General features: G+C 36.8%; 2 protein-coding genes across 2 annotated transcripts; one reads left to right on the forward strand and one right to left on the reverse strand.

Annotated features, from left to right (window-relative positions):
* The first annotated feature begins 8,433 nt into the window (after positions 1–8,433).
* LOC147534064 (E3 ubiquitin-protein ligase IPI1-like) lies at positions 8,434–13,580 on the forward strand. Its single transcript, XM_086650624.1, has 6 exons — positions 8,434–8,936; positions 9,664–9,833; positions 10,854–10,912; positions 11,355–11,380; positions 11,479–11,863; positions 12,738–13,580. The coding sequence occupies exons 1-6, from the start codon at positions 8,792–8,794 to the stop codon at positions 13,282–13,284; spliced, it is 1,332 nt and encodes a 443-aa protein (XP_086506750.1). The 5' UTR covers positions 8,434–8,791; the 3' UTR covers positions 13,285–13,580.
* Positions 13,581–14,903: 1,323 nt separating this feature from the next.
* Positions 14,904–22,484, reverse strand: LOC147534065 (beta-glucosidase 11-like). Its single transcript, XM_086650622.1, has 13 exons — positions 22,122–22,484; positions 21,958–22,021; positions 20,230–20,288; positions 19,740–19,815; positions 19,585–19,656; positions 19,238–19,325; positions 18,864–19,122; positions 18,684–18,799; positions 17,814–18,034; positions 16,395–16,423; positions 16,219–16,306; positions 15,854–15,944; positions 14,904–15,378 (listed from the first exon to the last, which is right to left on the reverse strand). Exons 1-13 carry the CDS (start codon positions 22,305–22,307, stop codon positions 15,129–15,131), a joined length of 1,599 nt encoding a protein of 532 aa, XP_086506748.1. The 5' UTR covers positions 22,308–22,484; the 3' UTR covers positions 14,904–15,128.
* Between the last annotated feature and the right edge of the window lie 1,957 nt (positions 22,485–24,441).

Raw genomic sequence — 24,441 nt, forward strand, 5'->3', positions numbered from 1 at the left:
TAGTTTTCGTCACGGTTCTTTTTCGATGCTTGTTGAAATGCTTTTGTTTCGTTTTGTATTTGTGTGTTCGGGACTCCTTTATCATTTATGCTATTTTTTCCATCTTTTTTCAATTCTATGATTTCAGACTACTACGAAATTTCATTTATAACCCTGTATTGTGATGATAATGGTGACTGCTCGGAAATGTACTGGTTTTTCAAGAATATAACGAATCAATATAGACAACTTGGTGGCTTAGACGATTCGTTTCTTGAAAGCTGGTTTTCATCACAATTCATTTCAAACTTTTTAAACCAAAATCCTCAAATACATCTGTTTTTCTTACTCTCTGTGTTTAAAACTATATCCTAAACCTTGTTTTGACCATATTTGCATGATCCTCTGTGGCTGCAAAACGTCAGTTGTGCTTTTATTTATCGTTAATCCCGGATTTTCAACCACGTGACATCTTGTTTAGAACCGTGACGATGATGGCGACTACTAGTAAATGTACTAGTCTTTCAACGACGTAATGAATCATAATAACTAACTTGACGGCTTAAATGATTCATGTCTTGGAAACTAGTTTTTGTCACGGTTCTTTTCCGATGCTTGTCCAAATGTTTTTGTTTTGTTTTTGTGTGTGTGTTCTGGATTCCTTAGTCACATTCTTTTTTCCAACTGTTTCAATTCTATGATTTCAAACTACTACGAAATTTCATTTATGACTATGTATTGTGATGATAATAGTGACTGCTCGGAAATGTACCAGTTTCTCAAGAACATAATTAATCAATGTAAATAACTTGGCAGCTTAAACGACTCGTTTCTTGAAAGCTGGTTTGTCATCACAATTCATTTGCAAAGTTATAACCCAAAACTTAAATGCATCTGTTTTTCGTAATTTATACTCATCATGTTTTTAAAACAATTTTTTTAGACCTTGTATTGACCATATTTAATTGACCCACTTCATCTGCAAACGTCAGTTCTTCACTTATTTGTTGTTAAACGTAGATTTTGCAGTCCATGACCTTTGTTTAGAATCGTGACAATGATGGCGACTACTAGGAAATGTACTAGTCTTTCAACGACGTAATGAATCATAATAAATAACTTGGCGGTGATTCATGTCTTGGAAACTAGTTTTCGTCACGGTTCTTTTTCGATGCTTGTTGAAATGTTTTTGTTTCGTTTTGTATTTGTGTGTTCGGGACTCCATCATTTATGCTCTTTTTTCCATCTGTTTTCAATTCTATGATTTCAGACTACTACGAAATTTCATTTATAACCATGTATTGTGATGATAATGGTGACTGCTCGGAAATGTACTGATTTTTCAAGAATATAACGAATCAATATAGACAACTTGGTGGCTTAGACGATTCGTTTCTTGAAAGCTGGTTTTCATCACAGTTCATTTTCAAACTTTTTAGACCAAAATCATCAAATACATCTGTTTTTCTTACTCCATGTTTCTAAAACTACATCCTAAACCTTGTTTTGACCATATTTGTATGATCCTCTATAGCTGCAAAATGTCAGTTGTGCTTTTATTTATTAGTAAACCCGGATTTTGAACCGCCTGACATCTTGTTTAGAACCGTGACGATGATGGATGGCGACTACTAGGAAATGTACTAGTCTTTCAACGACGTAATGAATCATAATAACTAACTTGGCGGCTTAAACGATTCATGTCTTGGAAACTAGTTTTCGTCACGGTTCTTTTTCGATGCTTGTCAAAATGTTTTTGTTTTGTTTTATTTTGTATTTGTGTGTTCGGGACTCCTTTGTCATTTACATTCTTTTTTCCAACTGTTTCAATTCTATGATTTCAAACTACCACGAAATTTCATTTATGACTATGTATTGTGATGATAATGGTGACTGCTCGGAAATGTACCGGTTTCTCAGGAACATAATGAATCAATGTAAATAACTTGGCGGCTTAAACGATTCGTTTCTTGAAAGTTGGTTTGTCATCACAATTCATTTTCAAACTTTTTAGCCCAAAATTCTCAAACACCTGTTTTTTTGTTACTCTATGTTTCGAAAACTGTATGCTAAACCTTGTGCTCTTATTTATTGTTAAACCCGGATTATGAACAACCTGACCTCTTGTTTAGAACTTTGATGATGACAACGACTACTTGGAAATGTACTTTGCAAATGCTTGTCAAAATGCTTGGCGGGTTAAATGATTTCATGTCATGGACACTAGTTTTCGTCTATGTTCTTTGCAAATGCTTGTCAAAATGTTTTTTCTTTTGTCTTTTTATATGTGTTCGGGAGTCCTTAATCCATTACATTCTTTTCACAAATGTTTTCAGTTCTATGATTTTAAATTACGGTCAAGTTTCATTTATAACTATGCATTGTGACGAACTCAAAAAAAAAACTATGAAAGGTGACGTGATGGTGACTGCTCGGAAATGTATTGTTTTTTTAAGAACATAATGAATCAATATAAACAACTTGGCGGCTTAAACAATTTCTTTCTTGAATGCTGGTTTCACGATTCACTTGGAAACATTTTAATCCAAAACCCTAAAATGCATATGTTTTTCCCACTCCTTGTGTGCTTTAAAAGATTTTTTAAACCTTGTATTGACCATATTCAAGTGACCCACTTTATCTGCAAAACTTATTTGTTGTTAAACGTGGATTTTGGACTGCACGGCATCATGTTTAGAACTGTGACGATTATGGCTGACTGCTAGGAAATGTACTAGTTTTTCGACGACATAATGAATCAAAATAAATACTTGGCGGCTTAAATGATTCATGTCTTGGAAACTAGTTTTCGTCATGGTTCTTTTCTAATGCTTGTCGAAATGTTTTTCTTTTGTGTTATTTTTGTGTATGTGCGTTCGCGGTCCTTGATCATTTACATTCTTTTTTTCCAACTGGTCTCAATTTTATGATATCAAGCTACTATGAAGTTTCATTTATAACTGCGAATTGTGATGATTAGGGTTACTGCTCGGGAATGCACCGGTTTTTCAAGAACCTAAGGAATCAATGTAAATAATTTGGCGGCTTAAGTAATTAGTTTCTTGAAAGCTGGGTTTTCATCACGATACTTTTGCGAACTTTTGAACCAAACCCCCAAAATGCAGCTGTTTTCCTTACTCTTCATGTTTTCAAAACTATGCTTATCCTTGTATTGACACCAAGAAACTTTCTGAACCAAACCATATTGCCTTTGCTTTAGGCCAGATAGTTATCAAAGATGGGGGACTTTCATTGGTGTCTACATTAAATACTGGAATTATAAGAAATTTGCAGTGATTTATCGATTGGTCAAGTGATTTCGAAAAGTCTGAGCATTTAAGATATATATTTTATAATGCGTAAGTAATCACTTGCATCCCAGTATTAAGAACCTGGGCATGAATGGTGTTGCTTCAACTCTGTAATAACTCCTTCGTTATTGAGCCATGGCTTAAGTGGCGTGTACATGGACGATGGATTCCAAGTGGCTGCCACATTAGGTTTCCCTAGGTTGCTTTCAGTAACAGAATATTTTCCAGCCATCAGACTTTTGGGGTATAGAAGACACGTACATACTCATAGAAGGTAGTGGTAAGTTATAGTTTCTTACAGAGTACAGGGTTGTTTCAACCATCTTTCTTGGAAGTGTTAACTTGTCACATGTTTTGCTGGAACTCCTGCCAATGCTTCCATCACTGGCCATGTTTGCTCTAGGGTGTGATCTTTAACATATTGTTTTTCTATCTGAGTTTGATAATGCCTACCTTCGTTAAGCCGTCACTTAGAAATATACATGTTATTTTGTTGTATCTGGTTAAGGCGATTCTTAAGATACCTTGTTATGTTATGTCATGCTGGAGTCATGCTGGAGTCTTCTAACTGTTTCAGATTATGTGATTGCTGATTTCCTGATCAGCATCTAGTTGTCAGTAACCTCGTGGTTGCATGACTTGTGTCAGATGTTTGGGAATCTCGTAACTATCTGAGCCAAATGATGGAACTATTGTCACCTTCTGGGCAGTTTACTTATTCCGTAAGATGGGGTGCTCTGGATACTGAAGCGTATACTGAAGCTTCACAGGCTGTGTTTAGGCCTCAAAACAAATTGCAGACTCTAACTGTAGCAATATATGAATGCCTTAGTTCCGCGAAGTGTTTATTTAAATTATCGTCTTCTGCACTTTTATACTGCGTAGAAGCCAAAGTACTCAGGCACTTACTCAAAATATTCACCTTTTATATTGACCTTGAAACAAAATATTCACACGAGGTTGTGGCTTTCGAGTGTACGAGTTGTAGAATTTACATAATTACACAAAATTCCTAGGGAAATGGTGTATATGTATGAGCATGAATACAGGCAATTGTCTTCAGGGATTGGCTTAAGTTGCTTGTATGCAACTAATTGCAAGCAGAAAGTTCAAATTGTTAATGGACTTCTACAGGTAAATCTGCCAGGAACCTACACTCAGTTTTTGAGAAATCTCCCGTGATTTCTTATGGAAATCAATGCAAACAAAGAACTGGAAATATCAACGTGAAATGTGAGATAGTTACCAAATTGTAGGTCCTAGGAGTGCACGCCTTACATGGTTATCTGACTACTTTCTACAAATTGTGGTTGAGTTTTCCATGTAGTTTTTTGGTGGGTTTTGTATGTCGATATTTGCTTCTCTCTATGGGGTTGTACTTTTGTATCACCAGAGGTATCTCTCTTTGCCCTTTGCTTAAATATCACATAAATAGTTCAGATATTTGTCAAAGATACTGAGTACATAAATCACTCAAATTAGAACTTTGCGGGTCACTTAATTTGGAGAAGCCCGAGCATTTGAGATGTATTTTGATGTTCTTACATTTATCTAGTACGAAGAACCTAGACATGAATAGTGGTGCGGCGACTCACTTCATTATTGAGTCGCAAGTGGCATGAATGGCCTGCTACACAAGGTAAGCTGCCTTTTGTTGTCTATAATCGAGGACATTATTTTGCCACATGTGAAAATAAATTTCGATAAGACCATATGATCTACTTGTCTTCTTAAATGAAGAACGTCCTCCCGAATTTGTATTCTCAACTTATCAGAGGACGTTATTTGGACCACTTTGGTAACTTGTTACTTTTACTAACTTGTACTTTTACTAACTTGTTACTTTTATTTTTTATACATATAGTAGCTGAAAAGCGATGCTGATTGGACGACCATTTCATGTTTTGGATATTCGGGAAGGTTCTACGGGCTCATGTTAATGGAGTTGACACTATACTAAGGTCCTTGTCTTTAGCCTTTAGCTCCCACGTTGCCATCTTTGTCATCTGGGGGATCTGATTAAATTTTTCTTGGGTTCTAGGTTGGAGAAACCATTACGGACTATTTTGGTACTCCCACCTCTTTCAGATTCCAGGTTTCTTACGCTTTGGTATTTGATATATGCTAGTACACTTCAAAAATCATAATAGGCTAAGCATTAGTTTCTGTATTGTTTTTGAAACATGGCTCAGAAATCACGTGCTTCACTTAGAAATCTCACAGACCTTTTGATCCAGTTCATCTTAGATCTCTTTCATAATCAAGTATTCCCCTCTTTCCAGTTTCTTGGTTTTCTTATTGCTGGTTACAAGAATAAGTAGATGTTCTACTGTTAGAGTTTCAGTTTATTTTCCTTCGGATCAGTACCGACCCTGACTTTTGGGGGGCCCTAGGCGAACGTATCGACGGCCCCCCTACACTTTAAGTCGAAAAGAATATAAAAGTTGACATTTGGGTTTGGAGTTATAAAGAGAAATTAGACAAGAGAAGAAACTATATTATAAGAAAATGTGTTTAAATTGAATTTTTTTCTTTCTTTTGATTAAGTTCAAATGTTATGACTTTGTATCTTAAATTTCCTATTAATTGGGTTGTTTTCAGCAGGAAAAATTATCTAAATTTAATGAAAGTCGTGGGAGTCCAACCCCTGACCTTAGGGTCACTAATCAACTACTCCGCGAACTCTACCATCCAAATAGATTTGATGTACATGTGCATAAAATAATATTATCTATATATATACAATGTTATATAAATTGTTGGCTCCCAAAATTTGGGGGTCCTACGCGGCTGCCTGGGTTGCCTAGGCCTAGGGCCGGCCCTGCTTCGGCTGGTAAATGGTTTCTTTTGTTTTGCCGGGGCAGCTATCTTTCCGTCATAGCCACTACTAAAGTTTATACCTGTCTCTTCAAAACCACATATGTTCACAGTAAGAGTGTAGATCCTGGTAGATATGCTTATATACGTGCGATACACTGATTGCATCAAATTCGAGTTTTCCACCAGGTCTAATTTGTTCTAAGCATGTACAGTCTGTTCTGTTACCGAACATGTAATTAGGCCAATTTCGGGAAAGCTTCTTGGATATAAATGTTCTCCAAATTGGATAATCACTCGATGTATCTAATTTTCATCCGGTAATTATTTTAGATGGTTACAACCTATGGTGATCTATGTATTCAGATTTTGTTCCTTGGCGCGGTCTTGGATTTCTTCCGAGACGAGACTCGACCGAAACACCGAGTTAGGGTTTTGTTTGAGTTTCTCGTTTATCTCGGCTGATCCAGACCGAGGCTGAGACTGAGATTAACCTAGGAATCAGCCGAGGCTGAGACTGAGATTAACCTAGTTGTCTCGTCTGAACATCTTTATATATTTAGTTATTTTCATTTTGGTCCTCTACTTTGTGACCGGTTTTCGTTTTAACCTCCTATTTATCGTAAATTCAAAATTGATTCTTTTTTGTTTACTCCGTCAGTTAACTTTTGTGGTTTACATTTTTTTGCCATAATTGCCATTCTGATTTATTTAATCTCTTTTTCTCTTTCTGTTTCAAATTTGGGTTGATTCTTCAAAAAAAGTTAGAGACTTAACTTGGGTGCGAAAATGAAAATGTTAGGGGAATAAAAGGGAATAAATGCTAAAGAATGTTAAGAACATAAAAGCCTCTCCTTCCATTTCATCACTTCCCTCCTCCACGCCACCTCTGTCGCTATCATAATATCTTTTTGGGTGAAGGTTGTCGACCGATCTAATTTTTCGACGACTTTTAAAAAATAAATCTTCTCCTTTCTCTCTCTTCTTTTTTTCTTTTCGACGGAGGGGATGCTCCCCTCTGCCGGATGGGTTGGTCGACGGACTTTCTAGATTTGGAATTCCAAATATGAAGGTCTGGTCGTCGGAGGGTTTAGTCGACAGACTTTCATTTGGATCTGGAATTCTAGATCTAGACGAAGGTCTGGTTTATAGGCCGAAGATAATTTTTTTAGAAATAAAGTATCCTTTTGAGGTATTTCTATTTCACTCGCGATACATCATCTTTGAGATATTAGTAGAGCTTTTTTTGGAGTTAAGAAAATACATAAAATCATTTGTGACACTTCGAATTTCTAAGATTGAGTTTTGCATTGGAGTTGCTGGTAGAGTGTCTCTCTTTAGAGTCTATAATAAACCCTCCCACATCATAACGCAGTGTCAAATAGAGTGTCACATTAGAGCATCTCCAACGTAAGACTGAGTCTTAAAATCTTAAGCGACACTTATGATTTTAGAGTTTATTTTTAAAAGAAAGTTCTGCAATGCAGAACTCAATTGAGATCTTATGATGATTTGGAAACAATTAATTTTAGGATGTTGGATTAGAAACTCTATTTTTGAGATCTCTTTTGAGAGTATTAGAGCATCTCCAATGCAAAACTCAAAAAAATCTATATTCTTCCTATGTGTCAAGTTCCAATTGCAATTCTCACTCCTAGGTGACGAAAATTGAGATCCACAATTTTTTTTTTTGTCTCCGATGCAAAATTCTAAACTTATTTATTTACGTGGTATAGTATTTTTGTAAATAGATAATTAGTTATTTATAAAATATAGAAGACTCGATTTTTAATGGTTGGAAATCAAATATTGATGAGTTGGACAATTATAGATATCTAAGAGGACACTTTAGAAACAGAGTGTCTTCTTGAGATATCTCTATTTCACCATCGAAATGTCATCATATACGTGTTGGATCGGAGAAAAACTCTAAGAATCATATGTGACACTCAGAGTTTCTAAAATTCATTGTTGCATTGGAGATGTTTTCAAGTGTCTAAATGATCAAATTTAATTTTATGATCAATAGAAAATGTTTCTCTCTCAAGTACTTATTCTTATTAAATGCATATGTGTAACTATTAGAGTTTTTTAAATTTTTTTTTGAGTGTCGCATTGGAGATGCTCTTAGAGAAGATTTTTGAACACAATCTCAGAAAATCTTGAGTGACACTCTATGTCTTAGAATTTGAGTGTCGTACTAGATATGCTCCTAAAATTTTCAATGGGAGATGCTCTTATTTTGTGTGATAATTTTATTGAAAAACATAAAAGAATTTCTATAGCAGTTTCCAAAAAGAAGTGGTAAAAAAAAAGCAACTTTCTCAATAGAAAACTCCATAAATACTATGGGCCAAAAAGTAATGCAAACCCGAAGAGATTTTTTAGCTTGATTTCCGGAACATGATCGCATGACCCATAAACCACAACTATTTTCCGTGTTCCGGATTCTAGCGAGAGAGAGAGAGAGAGAGAGGGAAAGTGGAAGAAAAATAAAAAAATCCAAGACAAACAAATATACTACTCCTTAATAAACTCCACCTTTTCTCTCATAACAACAAACCCTCGTCGCCGTTCTCGTTACCCCCAAATTCCGATCAACTTCGTTTAAATTATTCTTCCAATTTTTTAGAACGATTTATCAAAGAAGGTGGAAACCGATTAGTTAGGGTTTGGTTTAAATTATGGTATCGGGGGTTGATGATGATGGTGGTGGAGGGGAATCGTCTGATTCGTCTTCGGTACAGTGCTCAATTTGCTTTGAGATTGTGACTGATAATGGGGAGAGATCTAGGGCAAAATTGTATTGTGGACATGAATTTCACCTTGGTGAGTTATAAGGGGTCTTGTTCTTTTTCTTTTAATTGATGATGAATGTTTTGTCCATATCATGAATTATTGCGTTTCTGTATTTTGATTTGTGAAATTTGATTGTTAACTTAGATTCTAGATTGTAGGGAAGATAAACAACAGGTAGATATCTGGTTAGACTAGTCCTGAATTCTAATTTTCGTCTGCCCTTGAACAATTCTTTCACTTCAATTTGAAATTACAGACTTTTTAGAGTAGTTGAATGAAAACAACTTTTTAGAGCAGTTGATCTGTTTGGTGTAATGGAGTTGCTGAAGTAAGGGTCTTGTGGTGTTATCATCTACTATAGTTTTCTTGGCAGCAGATTACCCGTAATTAGCTGTATAATTGGCAGACTTGCAATTTCATGGGAAAGGCCTCCTTGCCCATCATTATGTTTAAAGTGATTTTTAGTTGTTAGTTTTAGTAAGTTCGAAACGTGATTGATGATCATAAAATGTGTTTATTTAATCTCTGAGTTGATTCAAACTATGGTTCCGCCAAGTTTTTCTGCTTCATAATCTTTTCTGTACTTATGATGTACCTCTTTCTTGAGTCTGTGATTATCTCTTTATCTACATAATTGAATAGTTAAACTACTCATTATCTATTGAAAACTTTAATGTTGTCTTTTGTCTTAGATTATCGCTTGTGGGTTTCCTGTGATAACGTTCTCATTATTTTATATCACGCCTTTTGTTTTTAGATTGCATTGGATCAGCATTCAATTCAAAGGGGACGATGCAGTGCCCAAATTGTAGAAAAATTGAAAAAGGTCAATGGCGTTTTTCAAATGGCCATCGTTCATTCCCTGAACTCACCCGAGAGGACATATTGCGTGATGAGGATATGTATGATCTGGGCTATACTGATATGGTAAATATATATAGTTTCTTTCTGTTGGTTGATTTCAGTCTCAGGACACATAGTAGTAAGACTGTAGGATTTGATGTAATTTATGCAATAAACGAATTACTCAACATAATAAATCGGAGAACATCATAGTGTCTGGCCTTTGTAACCTGTTTGGGGAACTGGTTAATTATGATTTCCTATAAGTAGTGGCGGGGTCCTGTAACCCTTGTTGGAGTCTAAGGCGTAACTGATTTTGCATAAGTAACAAGATAAGGTGAATTAATAGTCTAATTCATAGTACTTTAAAGTTAGAAAAGATAATTTTTTTTTTACAAACTTTAATATCCTTTAAACTAGAAGTAAAAATATCATAAGAATTGGGCTGTATTGCATTCATGTTTAACAGCGGTTCTTACTCATATCACAGTATTGAGAATATGAATAACTAAACTACGGCACGGAACTAGGGCAGAACCATGGTCCCTGTAGAGATTACACTTAAGTAACTTCTTGGGATGTTATGACAATTGGAAGTTTTAGAGATTTGAAGGGTTTGCTAGTGAAAAGTAGATGAAAATTGCTATAGGTTTGCATTATTCTGCGAAATAGTATTTGGTAACGAACTAATGATATTGGGAATAATCCAATATCACTAGGGCAGGCATACGGGCTTGAACGTTTGCTGAGACGCATGAAGCTGCATCATGGATAATTTATTAGTACATTTTGCCTATACATCTAAAGCAGGAGATGTCTAGTTCACCCAACCACCCAAGTGATGGACATTGTTAGGCTTATCGTTGATCACTAATCATCTTAATAGTTTATACTGAGAGCAAGCCAGTAGGGTGATCTCATTTGTTGCGAAGCCTTCTTATAGAGGTCATGACATTAGCTGTTACGTTTGTACTCTGAGTTGCATACTGCTATCTTCTCTAACGTGTGAATAAAAGTTATTAATTTTCACCTCTACTTATCGTACGTATTTACCTTTAAATGTTTTAAGTGAGAATTTTTTTGTTTATTTTCTGTCCTTTTTAGGGATTTGGGGTCCAGTGGTGCCCATTTGATGGAGTAACAGGGGCATCTTCATCCTTTGAGTAAGCATGATCTTGTTTTTTTTTTTAAATTAATCTTATTTACAGATCTTTGTCCTTTATACTTTTATTATCTGGAATTTTTGTTGTAATTTACGTAATTGCATTTCATGACAAGTTGTTTTAAAATCTTATTTGAAGTAATTTAGTGCCAATTATGTGTTATCATATGAACTGGAGGGGTAACTGCTGTTTGCTTTGGCCAATCACAGTATAGGATAACTGGGAATTTCTCACATACTACCAAGATTCACCGATTTGAACTGGATTTTGGCAAGACAGGCCAGTAATTTCTTCAATGATAGGAACATATATTCTATATATACCATTAGATGTGAATATGTGATACTGTGATAATAATACTTTGATAAGTTAAGCACTTCATGCTTTTACGATTAATTTATATTAGATTTCTTGAAGCCTAATCATCAATTGTTTTTTACAGGGATGGGGATTCACCACCTAATGCATGTAAGTTCTTGTTAAAAACTCAATACTTTTTGCTCTGAACTTGTATCGAGGGCCAATAACCAGAAGATATGATAATAATAAAATTTGGTCAACTGCAGATCATGAATTACCGGGGCACCATCATACGCACCATCATACATCTGCATTACCGGTTCCTCATTCTTGCCCTTACTTTCCCTTCTACAACCAGTTTCAGTCATCTTCGAACTCCAGTGAGAGTGTTGCAGAAGGTCTTGGCTTTAATTATAATTGGACTGGCCTGCCAGCGCGCAATGATGCCTCCCTCTCTCATGCCGTTTTAGCTGGTAATCTTCATTATCTTGGTTGGGACCGTCATCCTCCTTCTTTCTCTGCAAGTAGTGGCCATGCCATCAGCTCTGGACAGCCTCCAATTCCATCAGCATTGCTCAGATCTAGTAGGGAAGATTCGGATGGTCTTACAAGACCAGGATCATTTCCTCATCCAGTTCATCTTGGTTATGGGTAAGTTAGGTCTTGAGTTAGTCCAATATATTCATATTTCACTTTATGTTTGAGATTTTACTTGAAACTCTGCATTTCATAGATACCACTACATTTAGAAAAAGAATAAAAAGTTAAACGTACTTGTATATGGATATCCTGATCTGTACCCCAAAATTCTTATACTGCTTCCGTTTTCACTTTTTCTAGGCAAGTATCAATCTGTTAGTATATTTAATCATGCATTTTCTATACCAAAGAATAGGAACACTATGTTCTCTTATCATGTGGAATATTTGATCTAATTCCACAAGTGTTCTGTTATTTAATGGGTGATTGTACTAGTTACTTTCTTAGGCCTTTGTTAGTATTGTTACTTCTGATGCTAGATGGTAACTAAGGGCAGTTAGGTTCCTACACATGTATTGGTGCTTCACATATGCGTTAAGAACATAAAATTGTTAAATAAAAATTGAATTATTGAGCACGGTCCAGGGAGCTCTACTGTCTCCTCTATAGTTCCATATTGCTCCATTTTCCAAACCTGTTTTAGACCCTTATTTGAGTCATTTTATAATTTAAGCATCCAACAACCTATCGAAGTGACGTTAGTGTGTTGAGGACATTATTGTGGGACTGGAATAAGCCTCAAATCATTCTGTAATCTATTGATAGCGCTTTATGTGTTGAAGTATGATGTTAGCACTGGTTTGAAGTTATATGATGTACATTTGTGTCTTACCGGTCATAACTTTGCCTTCCATGTTTATGTACATAGTCTTGTAGTAAACCCTTAGAGTCTGATTCAGAGACATCTCTTGTAAAATGAATATTAGTTTTATATATTAGATGCTTTATAGCTGTCAACTTTGAAACTCCATACGTTTTTATGCAGGTCTGGTACAAGAGTAGGGAGCTCTGTTGTCTCTTCAATGGTTCCACCTTATCCTAGCAGCAACCCTCGCGCTCATGAACGAACCAACCAAGGTATCCAATCATATCATCAGCACCAGCAATCCAGTTTAACTGGTGTACAAGCACCAATGCTTCACAACTTGCCGCATGCCAGTGGTCCGAGGAGTTTGACAGCTTCTGTAGGCACAGTAGCTTCATCTTCTGAACACAGCAATGGTTACTTTATCACTCCGCCATCAGGTTCATCTGGTCGAGATCTCCAAGAAACAGAGAACCCACCTCAATCTCGATTCTATGCATGGGAACGGGACAGGTTTGCACCTTACCCTTTGGTCCCGGTAGATAGAGATTCTATTTGGTGGAGTCAGTTTCACCAGGCTCCGAGTAGGTCAGATCCCCTGAGCAGACCTTCGAGTTATTGGCATGGGTACGGAACTGAGACGACATCTTCACAGAATCCATCAGAGAGTTCTCATTACCAGCCACCAGTTAATCATCCCTCTGTGAGGATGCATCCCTTCATTTGAAGCTGAAAACCTCTTTGAAAACTCAAAAACTTAGTTATGATTGAGAAAGTGCTTGAATGGTGGTGCTAGACTGAGTCTGTTATTTTCTTCATCGACTTTTATGTTTTATCTTGGTGGTAACAGTGGCTTGAAAACCTAAAACTGAAAACAACCTTCTTCTGTTGAGCTCATATAACCACCTGTGTGATCAATTTGGCTCCCTTGTTTTTTTGGCTCTGAGGATTATAATTTTATATTTGAAGTAAACCTATACTCTCTTTTTTTTAATGGTAAAATGAACTGCTTTTTTCCTTGTACTCTCTTTTTGGTTGGTTTATTCCTGCCATGGCTGATGCATTTAATAGCAGATAAATATTGAATCTAGGAATGGCTTAGTCTTCTTGGACTGAGGTTCATAAGACTCAGAAGGATGCCATATTTTAGTGTTATATGTTATGTTTAAATGTGGGTAATACAGAACCTATTGATTTGGGGATGCTGTCTCAAGTCTGGACTGTCTCATGTGGTGGGGTCACATTTTGAAGGGATGAAATTTCGAAGGGGGCGACTGGACAATAATGAAATGTCAGGACTTGAGAGTTATAATGAAAATCTCAAAACTTCTATGGGGGAGGGTGACATAACAACAATGAAATGTCAAGGAGTTACAATGTGAATCTCAAAACTTCTGCTTGGTAGAACATCTTCAGGTTCGATTGCAACACTCAATCTTAGAAATTCAAGGTACAAGATAAGATGTCTTTCAAATGCAAAACTTAATTAAGACATCTAAGATGATGTCTTTCAAATGCAAAACTTAATTAAGACATCTAAGATGATGTGCGGGCTTTCTAATTTTGTTACATAGGAAAGAAAGTCGTAACTCCTAAGTGAAACTTAACATATAAGATCAGTAGAGTTTTGGATTGAAGGTGCTCTCACAGCATTTCCGATGCAAGACTCAACAATTTTTTTAAAAACTCTAAGTGTCAAGTGGGAAAAGTGGATATCTTTTAGAGACACTCTATTATTCATCTTCTCGAATGCAACATTCAAGAGAAATTCTAAAACATATATTTTGACCATAAAATCAATTGATTTGCTTATGTGGCACTTAGAGATCCTCAAGAGCACACTCGAAATTTAGAGTGTCCTTTTGAGAATCTCTAAAATAAATCTTGCCACATCATTTTAAAGATTCAGGTTGGATTTTGCATTGGAGATGGTTTTTGAAAAGAAAATCTAGAAAGTCCCATGGCATTTAAGTTTTTTAGAGTTTGAGTGTTGTATTGGAGATGCTCTCAGAAACATTCGGACTAAGCTTTTGACGTGGGGTGTCTATGTCAGCAGTCAGAATTCAGTCAAGAGTCAAGTTGGGGTCAAAGAAACGCCCGAAAATAACCGTTGTTATTTCTTTTTCATAAAGTCTTAGACCCCAACCAAACTCCCGCCTGAATTCTGACTGCTGACGTTTCTCTAAATATATAGACATCAAGGGCAGATAGGATGCTGGATGCCCCAAAAGCAGGCCGAAATTGCGACCGGGCTTCGCCCAAGTCATCAAGAGAGAAAAGGTGTGCGAAACCCGTCTGTCCACATCTGATCTCAACCTACTTTTTCGGGCATTTTCGAAAGGTATATATAGTAAAACTTACATTATGGCATACTAGAGAAGTAAAAAACCTGTATTGCTTCTCTACATAAATATATGTAAGAAGTGGAGAAATACAAATCCACCTTTTTTTATTCATAAAGACCATCTTCCTTGCACAAATTACTTTCTAAGATTGCTCAAGAGCTGAACACTCATTCTCCCATCTATAGTAGAGTGAACACAGACTCTGAATAACATTATCAAGAGTATTCTACTGCGCAAGATGAGAACTTTTGGTTCTAGGAGAGGAACCATTCTCAAGGTCGACGATACTGTACTTAGTGCTGCTTCCTCCCTTCAGAAAGTTGGAGTACCACTTTGCTGAGAGCTTAGGTAGTCTTTCCAAGTTTGGGTCTGTGAAGTTCACAAAATACATACCATAACGCGATTGAAATCCGTCATATAGTTCAAATGAGTCTATGAATGACCATGTGAAGTACCCTTTGGTGTTTGAACCGTTCCTGCCAAAATGGTAATCAAGATTTTCGAGTAAATTTTTTATTGTGGCAAGTATATCATTCAACCAGACATTAAGAGCTATGTATTTTTTTTGAAACAGCATATGGTTCTCTATATGACCATAAACATCAACCCAAGAGTCAAACCCTGCTCTACGCCCCAGAGAGATGCATATTTTACCACCCAACCAAATGAAATTCATGTTGCATAGTCGATACATAGCACCACTATATACCCGTTATATTGTCTATCACCCAACTCATCGTTTTGCTGCAACACTCAAATACCAAAATATCGTGCTTAGCTCTTGATGAGAGATATGCATCTTAGTCCGCTATCGGCTTCTTAATTCTCCGCATAAATAATACAAATAGTTCATGGACGGGGTTGTAATAGTTTCGAAGGCTTTTGTGTTTGGAAGGAAAAAAACAAGTTTTGAAATTGTGAAGTGCTATTAAACAAAAATCAAAATAATACCTCAATGCATCAAGCAAACCTCCAATATAAGCCTCAAAATACTTCACCCTAGCAGTGTCATTCAATGTCGTGTTGCTTGATGTCCTTTGACCTGCACCACAATTTAGTCCAAGGCTATTAACACTGTGTATAAGAAAACAGGTATTGGACGTTAGAGTTTAAGCCCAATTTGTCAAGAAACTTAAGTTACAGTGGAAAGCCATTACGATAATTTTCTTAATTCATCTAAACATCTGTCAACTCAGTTGCAAGTCATGATTGTTTTTACCACAACCATTAGACATGAACTAGAAAGGTATCCATATTCACCAACATTGATGAGTTGTGTATACAAAGATGAGCTGAACGAGGAAAAAAACTCGTACCATTTTCTTGGATGTAGATAGGAGGATTCCCATAAACGTGCTTAAGATACTCCAGTACTTGTCGTAAAGCCCACGGGGTAATGGGGTACTGATTCAACTCACATTTGTTAGTTACTTAAAATTAACTCCATGCAGACAAGCCCACTCTCTCTGAACCAAGCCTACTTTATTCTTACCTCATCAGGTATAAATGTATCTGAATTGGCTGCAATAAGGTAAAATCTGAATGTAAGTTGCCAAGCTTCAGTTGGACTTCTAAGGAAGCACATGTTTAGTTCTAATCACAAGCTTGATCGAATTCAAGTGAACAAGTCGAACAATTGACTCATAAAGTCAACTCCATTGAGGAGCCAAGAGTCTACTCAGCAAGTATCTGGAAGCAACTAATGCGATATGCACCTTATTAACTGATAGCATCTCATGGTCATCCGAGGCAAGAGTCCAAAAGCATCCAAGAACCGGTCCATATAAATAAGGCCATATGTTGAACCATATGGGTGATGGAATTGGACCTAAGCTCATGATTGAGATGGGACCGTTTTTTTCAGTATTTAAGTGGGTTTTACGCATCAAAATGACGAGCTGAGCATACCACTACATTCGTGTGGTCGAGGGGTTGAATTTCAAGCTAAGGTTTGCGTTAAACCGATTCCATATGAATGATATATTTAGAGTTGAAATTTGTGTTATAAAGTGATTCCTTCAGCAAATTACTTCTTTTGCCATTTGGTGGTGTATATGGTTAGAGAGGAATAATCGTCTTTTCCGTGATGTTGATAACTCCACTGATAGAGTTATTATGTCGATCAAGGCCACCATTTTCAACTGGGGCTTGCCGACTAGGTACTTTGAGAATTTAACTGTGGGGTTTTTTGTTAAATTCTTGGGAGACTATAGTTTCTAATATGTAAAGTCTCCCAATCGTCGTTGCTTTTGTAGTTCTTTTTCCGTGCTTCCTAAGCACTCGGTTAATATATTATCCTTCTTCAAAAAAAAAAAGGCTAGCTAAAAGTTAGCTTAGTCCCACATCAAGTAGAGAAAAATAAAACATCTTTCTTTATATTAAACTACCCGCACATAGCCGGGTAATAACAAAAGAGATGTTATAGTGCTTGCAAGTGGGCGAATGGGCATTAGGGTGCATCACCATGAGGAGTATCTTTTCTTTTTTGACTTGAACCTGATCCAATGGTGTGGATCAAGTGGCAGCTGGTGGTCGGATCATCAAAGATCCCACGTCATAGATGGAAGGCGTGTGGGGACACACAAAGCGAATTGCAACGGTTATGTGTGGCTCCCTCCCCACGGTCACAACTGAGCGTGGCACCTCTTCACTTAACAGTCACATCTGACCATGACAATCTTTTCAAGTAGTCTATAAATACCACCAGACTTCCTATTGCAATAGGTTTCGAGGCAACACGAGTCCAGAAAGTTTAACCCAGGACTACTATTCATATTTCTAGCAAGAGTTCGACCGATTTCCTATCAGAAAGGTAAGACCCTAGTATCCTAAGAGGCAAATCGCAAAACAATAGGTTCTGAGTTATTTGAAGTACATTAGTGCTAACTCGTACTTTTTCATTTCAACTTACCGATAATCTTGGCTGCCATGTCTCCGAATACATCTCTTTGACGGAGCTTGAGGCTTTCGGAGTTGTCCTTCACCCTCTTAGCCACGTAGTGGTTCAGCCCAATAAAGTCAAATGCGCCTTTAACTAATTCTGATTCGTCTGGGGTGAAAGAAGGAATCTTTGAACCAGCATTTTTCTTCACTGTCTTAGGATAATCCCCAAACACCAAGGGATCAATAAACCTGAAATTGAAGTGATTTACAAATCCTAACATTGATCAGCACATTCATAGTTAATTTTAGTAAAGACTCCTCAAACTGCGTTTCCTCTTCACGGTATCAGAAGTCTCTAAACAACAAAGAATCGATTGAACACGGCATTAGAGAGTCTAAGATATTGTTGGTTTTCCGACATCTGAGATTAGAAAATGATTAATATTCATGTGCATTTTACATATTGTTCACAAGTCAACGTACATTTTATCTTTTAAAAGAAACCAGATCTTAAAACAAGGCTTCCTTTTTCAAATTCAGACATATTTTAGCTGAAAACTTGTGTATTTGAGATATAGACTTGTTCTATGGTCTAACTTAATTAGATAAAATAGGAATGCAAAACCTCATTTTTAACATACAAAATTGTGTCTGTGTCTTGTCCAATTTCTTTCCCTTCATGAGGCACTTTGCATTTAAAGGTATGTAACTCTCATGAAGTCTTCAGAGGAGAGAAATAACAATTATCATCCTTGTATCATTGTGATTTTATCACTATTAATGGATATGTTTCCCTTGGATTAAAAAAACATACAAAATTAGTTCGGATCAAAAGTTTAGAACAAACATTACCAAAACCTAACATTGAGCGCTCAATTCAAAGTTAGCAGAAACTCACCAACCGATATAAAAATCAAAGACCCGTTGAGTTGCAGCAATATCTTCAGTTGTGTTTCTTAGAGGAACCAACCCATAACCGGCAATATTGAACCCGATAAGTCCATTCTGTTTGGCCTGCATCACCATTTCTCCATCTAAAAACCATGATCGATTCAACCCAAAAAAGAAGTCATAATACCTGGTATTGTTTCTTGTACAATCTTGCAATTGATGCATGAGCTAGTAACATATTATGAACAACAATATATGGCTCTGTTGTGGAATTTCCGTGTGTACAGTTTCTGATGCCAAATGGTTGTGAGCACCGCTGAGGCGGGAAACGTCCCTCGTCATAGCCTTCTAAAGCAAACAAATTGGGTTCATTTATTGGAGTCCAAGTAGAAACTCTATCACCAAATTCTTTGAAGCATACATCTGCATATGTTGTGAAGTCTGTCCTGCATCAACCCACGGTCCACACCAACATTTATTATCACCGAAAAACGGTAAATTGCGGCTAGTTTACAAAGTTACCAAAACAGAGATAACTACAAATATAAAGTAGTAATTTACACTATTTTTCGGCTTAACCACCCTCCATACTCGTCTTCAAGTGCTTGAGGAATATCATAATGAACCAGTGTAACATGTGCTTGAATTCCTGCTCAACATAGCATACGTGAACTTAAGAAAATATCGAAGAACGGAAATATCGTGAACTAGCTAACTTGATAGCATGCTAAGAATAACTTGGCTGTGTAGCTAGTATTGTTATGCTAGTAAAGAGGAGAGATACTCAGTTTTGTGAAACATTATCTTGGCCGATTACTTTTCTGATGTAGTCGTGCGGTACTATTTTCCATGTGATCACAACTCCTAACATTTGTTTGGGTTCAGTATAAACAGAACTTATTTCTTACCGTGGCTCATTAGTTCATTAATGAGGTTGTTATAGTACTGTAATCCTTTTGGATTAACAGGCCCTCTCCCATCTGCAGAAACAATAGGAAACTATAAATCACCACGAGTTTCTAATTTGATGATTAAACAGAGTATAACCAGTTAGTGATCGTGCTTGGAATAAGCCTCGGCCATGAGATGGAGAATCTGTATGCGTCTAAGTCCATATCTCTCATCAGTTTCACATCTTCCTGCATTGTAAATTGTAATGTAAAGAATTTAATAGAACTCGCCGAGTCTATATAAGAAATATTTTATTCCTATAATATGCTCTCTGCAATTCTGCCCTATAAACGAGTCAAGTGTATGACATAATGGTCACAATGGATGCTAGTCTGATCACAATACCTTGCCCCATGATCTCCCTTGACTTCCAGCTCTGATAATTAAAAGGTTTTAACAATAAAGTCGGTTTCCTAATGTTTTACTCCCTTATGTTCAAAGTTAAAACACGAGAAATATTATAATTTCACAAGGCATAAAGATGGTTTCCTAATGTTTTACTCTATATCTTTGTCATCCAATAGAAGAAAAGCTAACAAAAAGTGATTAACTAGTTTTATATCTTTCTGATTACAAGTGGGGGGGAACGGAATCTTACACACCTTATATTTATGATATTCATCACTAGCTACGTCACCATTGGATTTGTCCGGTAATGCTCCTGCAAATTAAATCTTTCTCGAGTTAACGTACAATGAAGACTAAAAAGTGTTTGGCCTTTAAGAACATGTGTGGTGTATCAACATGGAAAACTTATAGTCGTAATTGATAGTACACATTGTGGATCTTACGTTTTAAGCATCCATGACCTCCTAAGACTTGTAGCCAAAGGGTAAAACATCACTCAAAAATGTTCTAGTTGTGTCCTGGAATAGGTTATTACCAAACCAATAAATAGTAAATTCTAAATACCTTCCTCGCAGTTAAGGTAACGACTTTGCGCGTGGATAGATCCTTCAGTATAAATGACAGTGTGTCCACGGCATGGGGTAATAATTCACACATGTATGACTGGCTGGAACTTACTACCCATTCAAGCTTCAAGCAGGCGAGTTCCGTTCTTCAATCAGAACTAAGAATGTGATAAAGGGGTTAGTTGATCCTCGTGGATCACAATTTTTTCGGTTATTGTAGAACGTATGACGCCTAGCACATAAGGGACATGACAATATGACGTCATTGCTTCCCCCGGTCGTGTACACCACACTTCAGAAAGGCTCTTCAAGACCTTTACTTACTAGAGTGAACCCCTTCCTCCTCGTACAACTGCACTAACAAAATCCCTAAAACTTCGAGTAAATTAAAGGGTTATTTCCCTAATAGCCCCCAACTTTGTGACCGATTTCCTGCCTAGTCCCCTACTTTAGCAAAAATACCCATATGGCCCCCTTTTTCAGTTACCGTTAACTAGTCATCACCTCTCTCTCATCCAACTCATTGCCTCTCTCTGCCACATCATCTTCTCGCCACCTCATCATCTTCACCGGCGAAGGTCGCCGACCGACCAATTTTCCGGCCGGCGACCTTTAAACATAAAAAAATATTCATCATTCCTATCTCCCTCTCTCTCTAAAAAAAAAGAAATTTTTTTAAAAAAATATGTCCTCTCTCTCTAAACTCCGGCGAAAGGAAAGCCCTTCGCCGGAGGTGGGACCTTCTTCACGAACAGATCTGTCCATGAACAGCAAGTCTGTTCACGAACAGGTGTTGTTCGTGAACAGCAAGTCCGTTCACGAACATGTGTTGTTCGTGAATAGATTCTCCGGCCAAGGGCCTTTCCTTTCGCCAGAGTTTTTAGAGAGAGAGAGGACAGTATTTTTTTTTAGAGAGAGAGAGAGGAATGATGAATTTTTTTTTTTAATGTTTAAAGGTCGCCGGCCGGAAAATTGACCGGTCGGCAACCTTCGCCGGTGAAGATGATGAGGTGGCGAGAGATGATGTGGCAGAGAGAGGCGATGAGTTGGATGAGAGAGAGGTGGTGACTATTTAACGGAAAGTTAATGATAACTGAAAAAGGGGGCCATATGGGTATTTTTGCTAAAAATAGGGGGCTACGCAGGAAATCGATCACAAAGTTGGAGGCTACTAGGGAAATAACCCTAAATTAAATAAGTATTCTATCTCATCTAACTCAGATGTTGTGACCTCATCAATTTGAAGTTTATTGATGGGAAGTGTCTTACAAATCAAGGAGAGGCAATAAACACAACTACTCGAACCGGAATATGAATTAAAATTGGGTGCTTTAATACAATGAGAAACTGATATCCTAACATTTCTTATATGAACAAATAAATAAGATCACAATTAGGAAAGTGACAGACACTAACCAGAATGAGCAAAAGTGTCCCAAATGCTAGGAGTTCTTCCATCCTCATTTGCTGCCCCTTCAACCTGTTTTTTTTTTATTGATTAAATATGCAAAAAAAGATAACAAGATTAAATAAAATAATTAAAAAAAGGAAAGTAAGAACTATGAATTCTTAAGAGAAACCTGATAAGCTGCAGTTCCAGAACCAAAAATAAAATTGGCAGGAAAATCATCTCTGCTATATTTGTTACTGTTTTGGCCAAAACCCACTTCTTCAACTGCATCAAAACCACCCACCATTACCAGAAGAAGAACAAGAAGCATTAGATACCAAGAAGAAGAAGAAGTGAACATTCCCCTCAATTTCATCTCTTCTTTCTCTATCTTACTGCTTCTTGTGGAGACAACAACAAAAGACAGTCCACTTAAAGAAAAAAAGAAACAGAGGTAGTAATATAGTATTGAAACAATAGATAACACACCCTTTGAGAAAAAATTGATGAAAACGATTTTCCACCTAACAGTCTTAAAGAGAAGAAAAATGAATTGCTCGGATTGGTGACACCTACTGCAACAGAAGAAGAATGGTCCAGATTACTCCACTAGGATGGATGGATATTCTCACCCATCTACTAACAAAAAGTCTCAAAGTTTTTGTCGGAAAATTTCACACACAAGGCCACAAGGGGGGTTATAGATAATTAGACATAGACACCCTAGTGTGGCTTACTTTGTTGGATTGGGTCGGTTATGTTTGGAGTTTATTTTTCGGCCTTTACTTTATAGATGGTAGAAAAAAAAAATATACGGTAATAGTTTTTTATAGTATATTTTTCTTTGGGGCTAAAACATATACTGAAAACTAAAACTTTAAGATATTGATATATAAGAATTTCTTATGGCTTTTGTGGAGATTCATCTCATTCATAACTCCGTCACCTAAACTCTACTATTGAACTCTTTCTCTCTCCCTATTCTCATGATGCAACTTATTCACTTTATCCACCGTAATTCTTAATTTTTTGTAATGAATTCTAGGTCATCTCCAACTAGAATCATGCACTTAATGAACAAGTACGAAATGCTAAAAATATGTAACTGCTCATTTTCAATAACATTAGTAGTAATATAACAAAAACATCGTGCACTTGGAAGTATTGGAAGACAACCGATACTGCAGTTAGAAGTGATTGCACTATCATGTGAACAATATTTTCTTCTAGCATGTCATGTAGAAATGCATTTGACACATCCAATAGTTTGATATTCCAACCCTTTGGAACAACTAGACTAGAGTAAGGACTGCTCTGATGGTGGAAGACTTTACCACTAGGCTGAAGGTCGCAGATAAGTCTAAACCATCAAACTAATGGAATCCATTCGCAACCGACCTAGCTTTATATCTCTCTATACTATCATCTGGTTTCAATTTAGTTTTGTATACCCATTTACAACCCAAGATATTCATTTCGATTTTCTCAGAAGAGTTTTGTGATGTTTAAAGTTTGTGGATGAGTTTTGGAAGTTGAGGATGAAGACGACTTCTCAGAAGAAAAAGAATCCATTTCGATTTTCTCAACTAGCTTGAATCAATATCTTTGAGAGAGGAAAGTATCTGGACGCTTTGATACCATGTGAGATTCAAAGCAAGTGGGAGGATGGGAGAAAGAGAGATATTATTCATTCTTCAAAATGAAAGAAGAATCCTCTCTATCACCATCACCACCGCAACTTCCCACTACCACCATTTTGACTACCATTGTCTCATCTTCTCTCTCCTTTCTTCTCCCCTCTCACTTAATGTTACCCTCTCTCTCACTATCTCTCTCTATTGCTCTCCCTATCTATGTCTCTTGATTTTTCACTGTTTTTCTTTCAATCTTTCATTATTTCTTAATTGATATCTCTCTCCCTCTCTCTCCCTCTCTCACTCTCACTCTCACACACACAGACACTGTTCCGGCGAAGGAAAGTGTTCCCTTCGCCAGAACCAGACCTCGAGGAAGGTTTTTGGCGAAACCGTTCGAGTATTTCGTGGACACAAAATATTTTGTGACCCTGAGCATTTTGTGATTGCAAAACGTCTTGTGACCACGAACTCTGTGATCTCCACAGAGAGATCTATACATACTGCAAGAGAGAGAGGACGAGATAGAGGTTGTGAGAAAGAGAGATAAAGATTGTGAGAGAAAAAAAAACTAATCTACAAAGAGATATCTATAGTGAGAACGACAAAGAGATAGTCAGTGAGAGTGAAAGAGATAGTGAGGGAGAGAGAGAAGATGAAAAATGGGGGGCAATGTTTGATGAAGTCAAATTTTGATTAAAAGAAGAATATGCCCTCCAACTCAATTTTTATTGACTAATTCTTTATTCCCCAAAAAAATTCTTTATTCCCCAAAGGCACGGCCAAATTTTAATAGCAGTACACTAGTAGTAACTACAAATTTGAATGTGTTTACATTTGCTTGATATGTGTTTACAATCACTTACAATGTATTAC

The sequence above is a fragment of the Eschscholzia californica genome, unplaced genomic scaffold (assembly GCF_041429995.1).
Source record: "Eschscholzia californica isolate CP2 unplaced genomic scaffold, dmEscCali1.0.p SCAF_6, whole genome shotgun sequence".
NCBI classification, from domain to species: domain Eukaryota; kingdom Viridiplantae; phylum Streptophyta; class Magnoliopsida; order Ranunculales; family Papaveraceae; genus Eschscholzia; species Eschscholzia californica.

Excerpts from the sequence above, each read along its gene's own strand:
- LOC147534064 (XM_086650624.1), top strand. The coding sequence starts at position 8,792 with ATGGTATCGGGGGTTGATGATGATGGTGGTGGAGGGGAATCGTCTGAT. Across the intron at positions 9,834-10,853 it reads ATCTGGGCTATACTGATATG|GGATTTGGGGTCCAGTGGTG; the intron begins GTAAATATATAT and ends TGTCCTTTTTAG. Across the intron at positions 11,381-11,478 it reads GGATTCACCACCTAATGCAT|ATCATGAATTACCGGGGCAC; the intron begins GTAAGTTCTTGT and ends GGTCAACTGCAG.
- LOC147534065 (XM_086650622.1), bottom strand. The coding sequence starts at position 22,307 with ATGAAATTGAGGGGAATGTTCACTTCTTCTTCTTCTTGGTATCTAATG. Across the intron at positions 19,816-20,229 it reads ATGAATATCATAAATATAAG|GAAGATGTGAAACTGATGAG; the intron begins GTGTGTAAGATT and ends TTTACAATGCAG. Across the intron at positions 15,945-16,218 it reads TATCTACATCCAAGAAAATG|GTCAAAGGACATCAAGCAAC; the intron begins GTACGAGTTTTT and ends ATTGTGGTGCAG.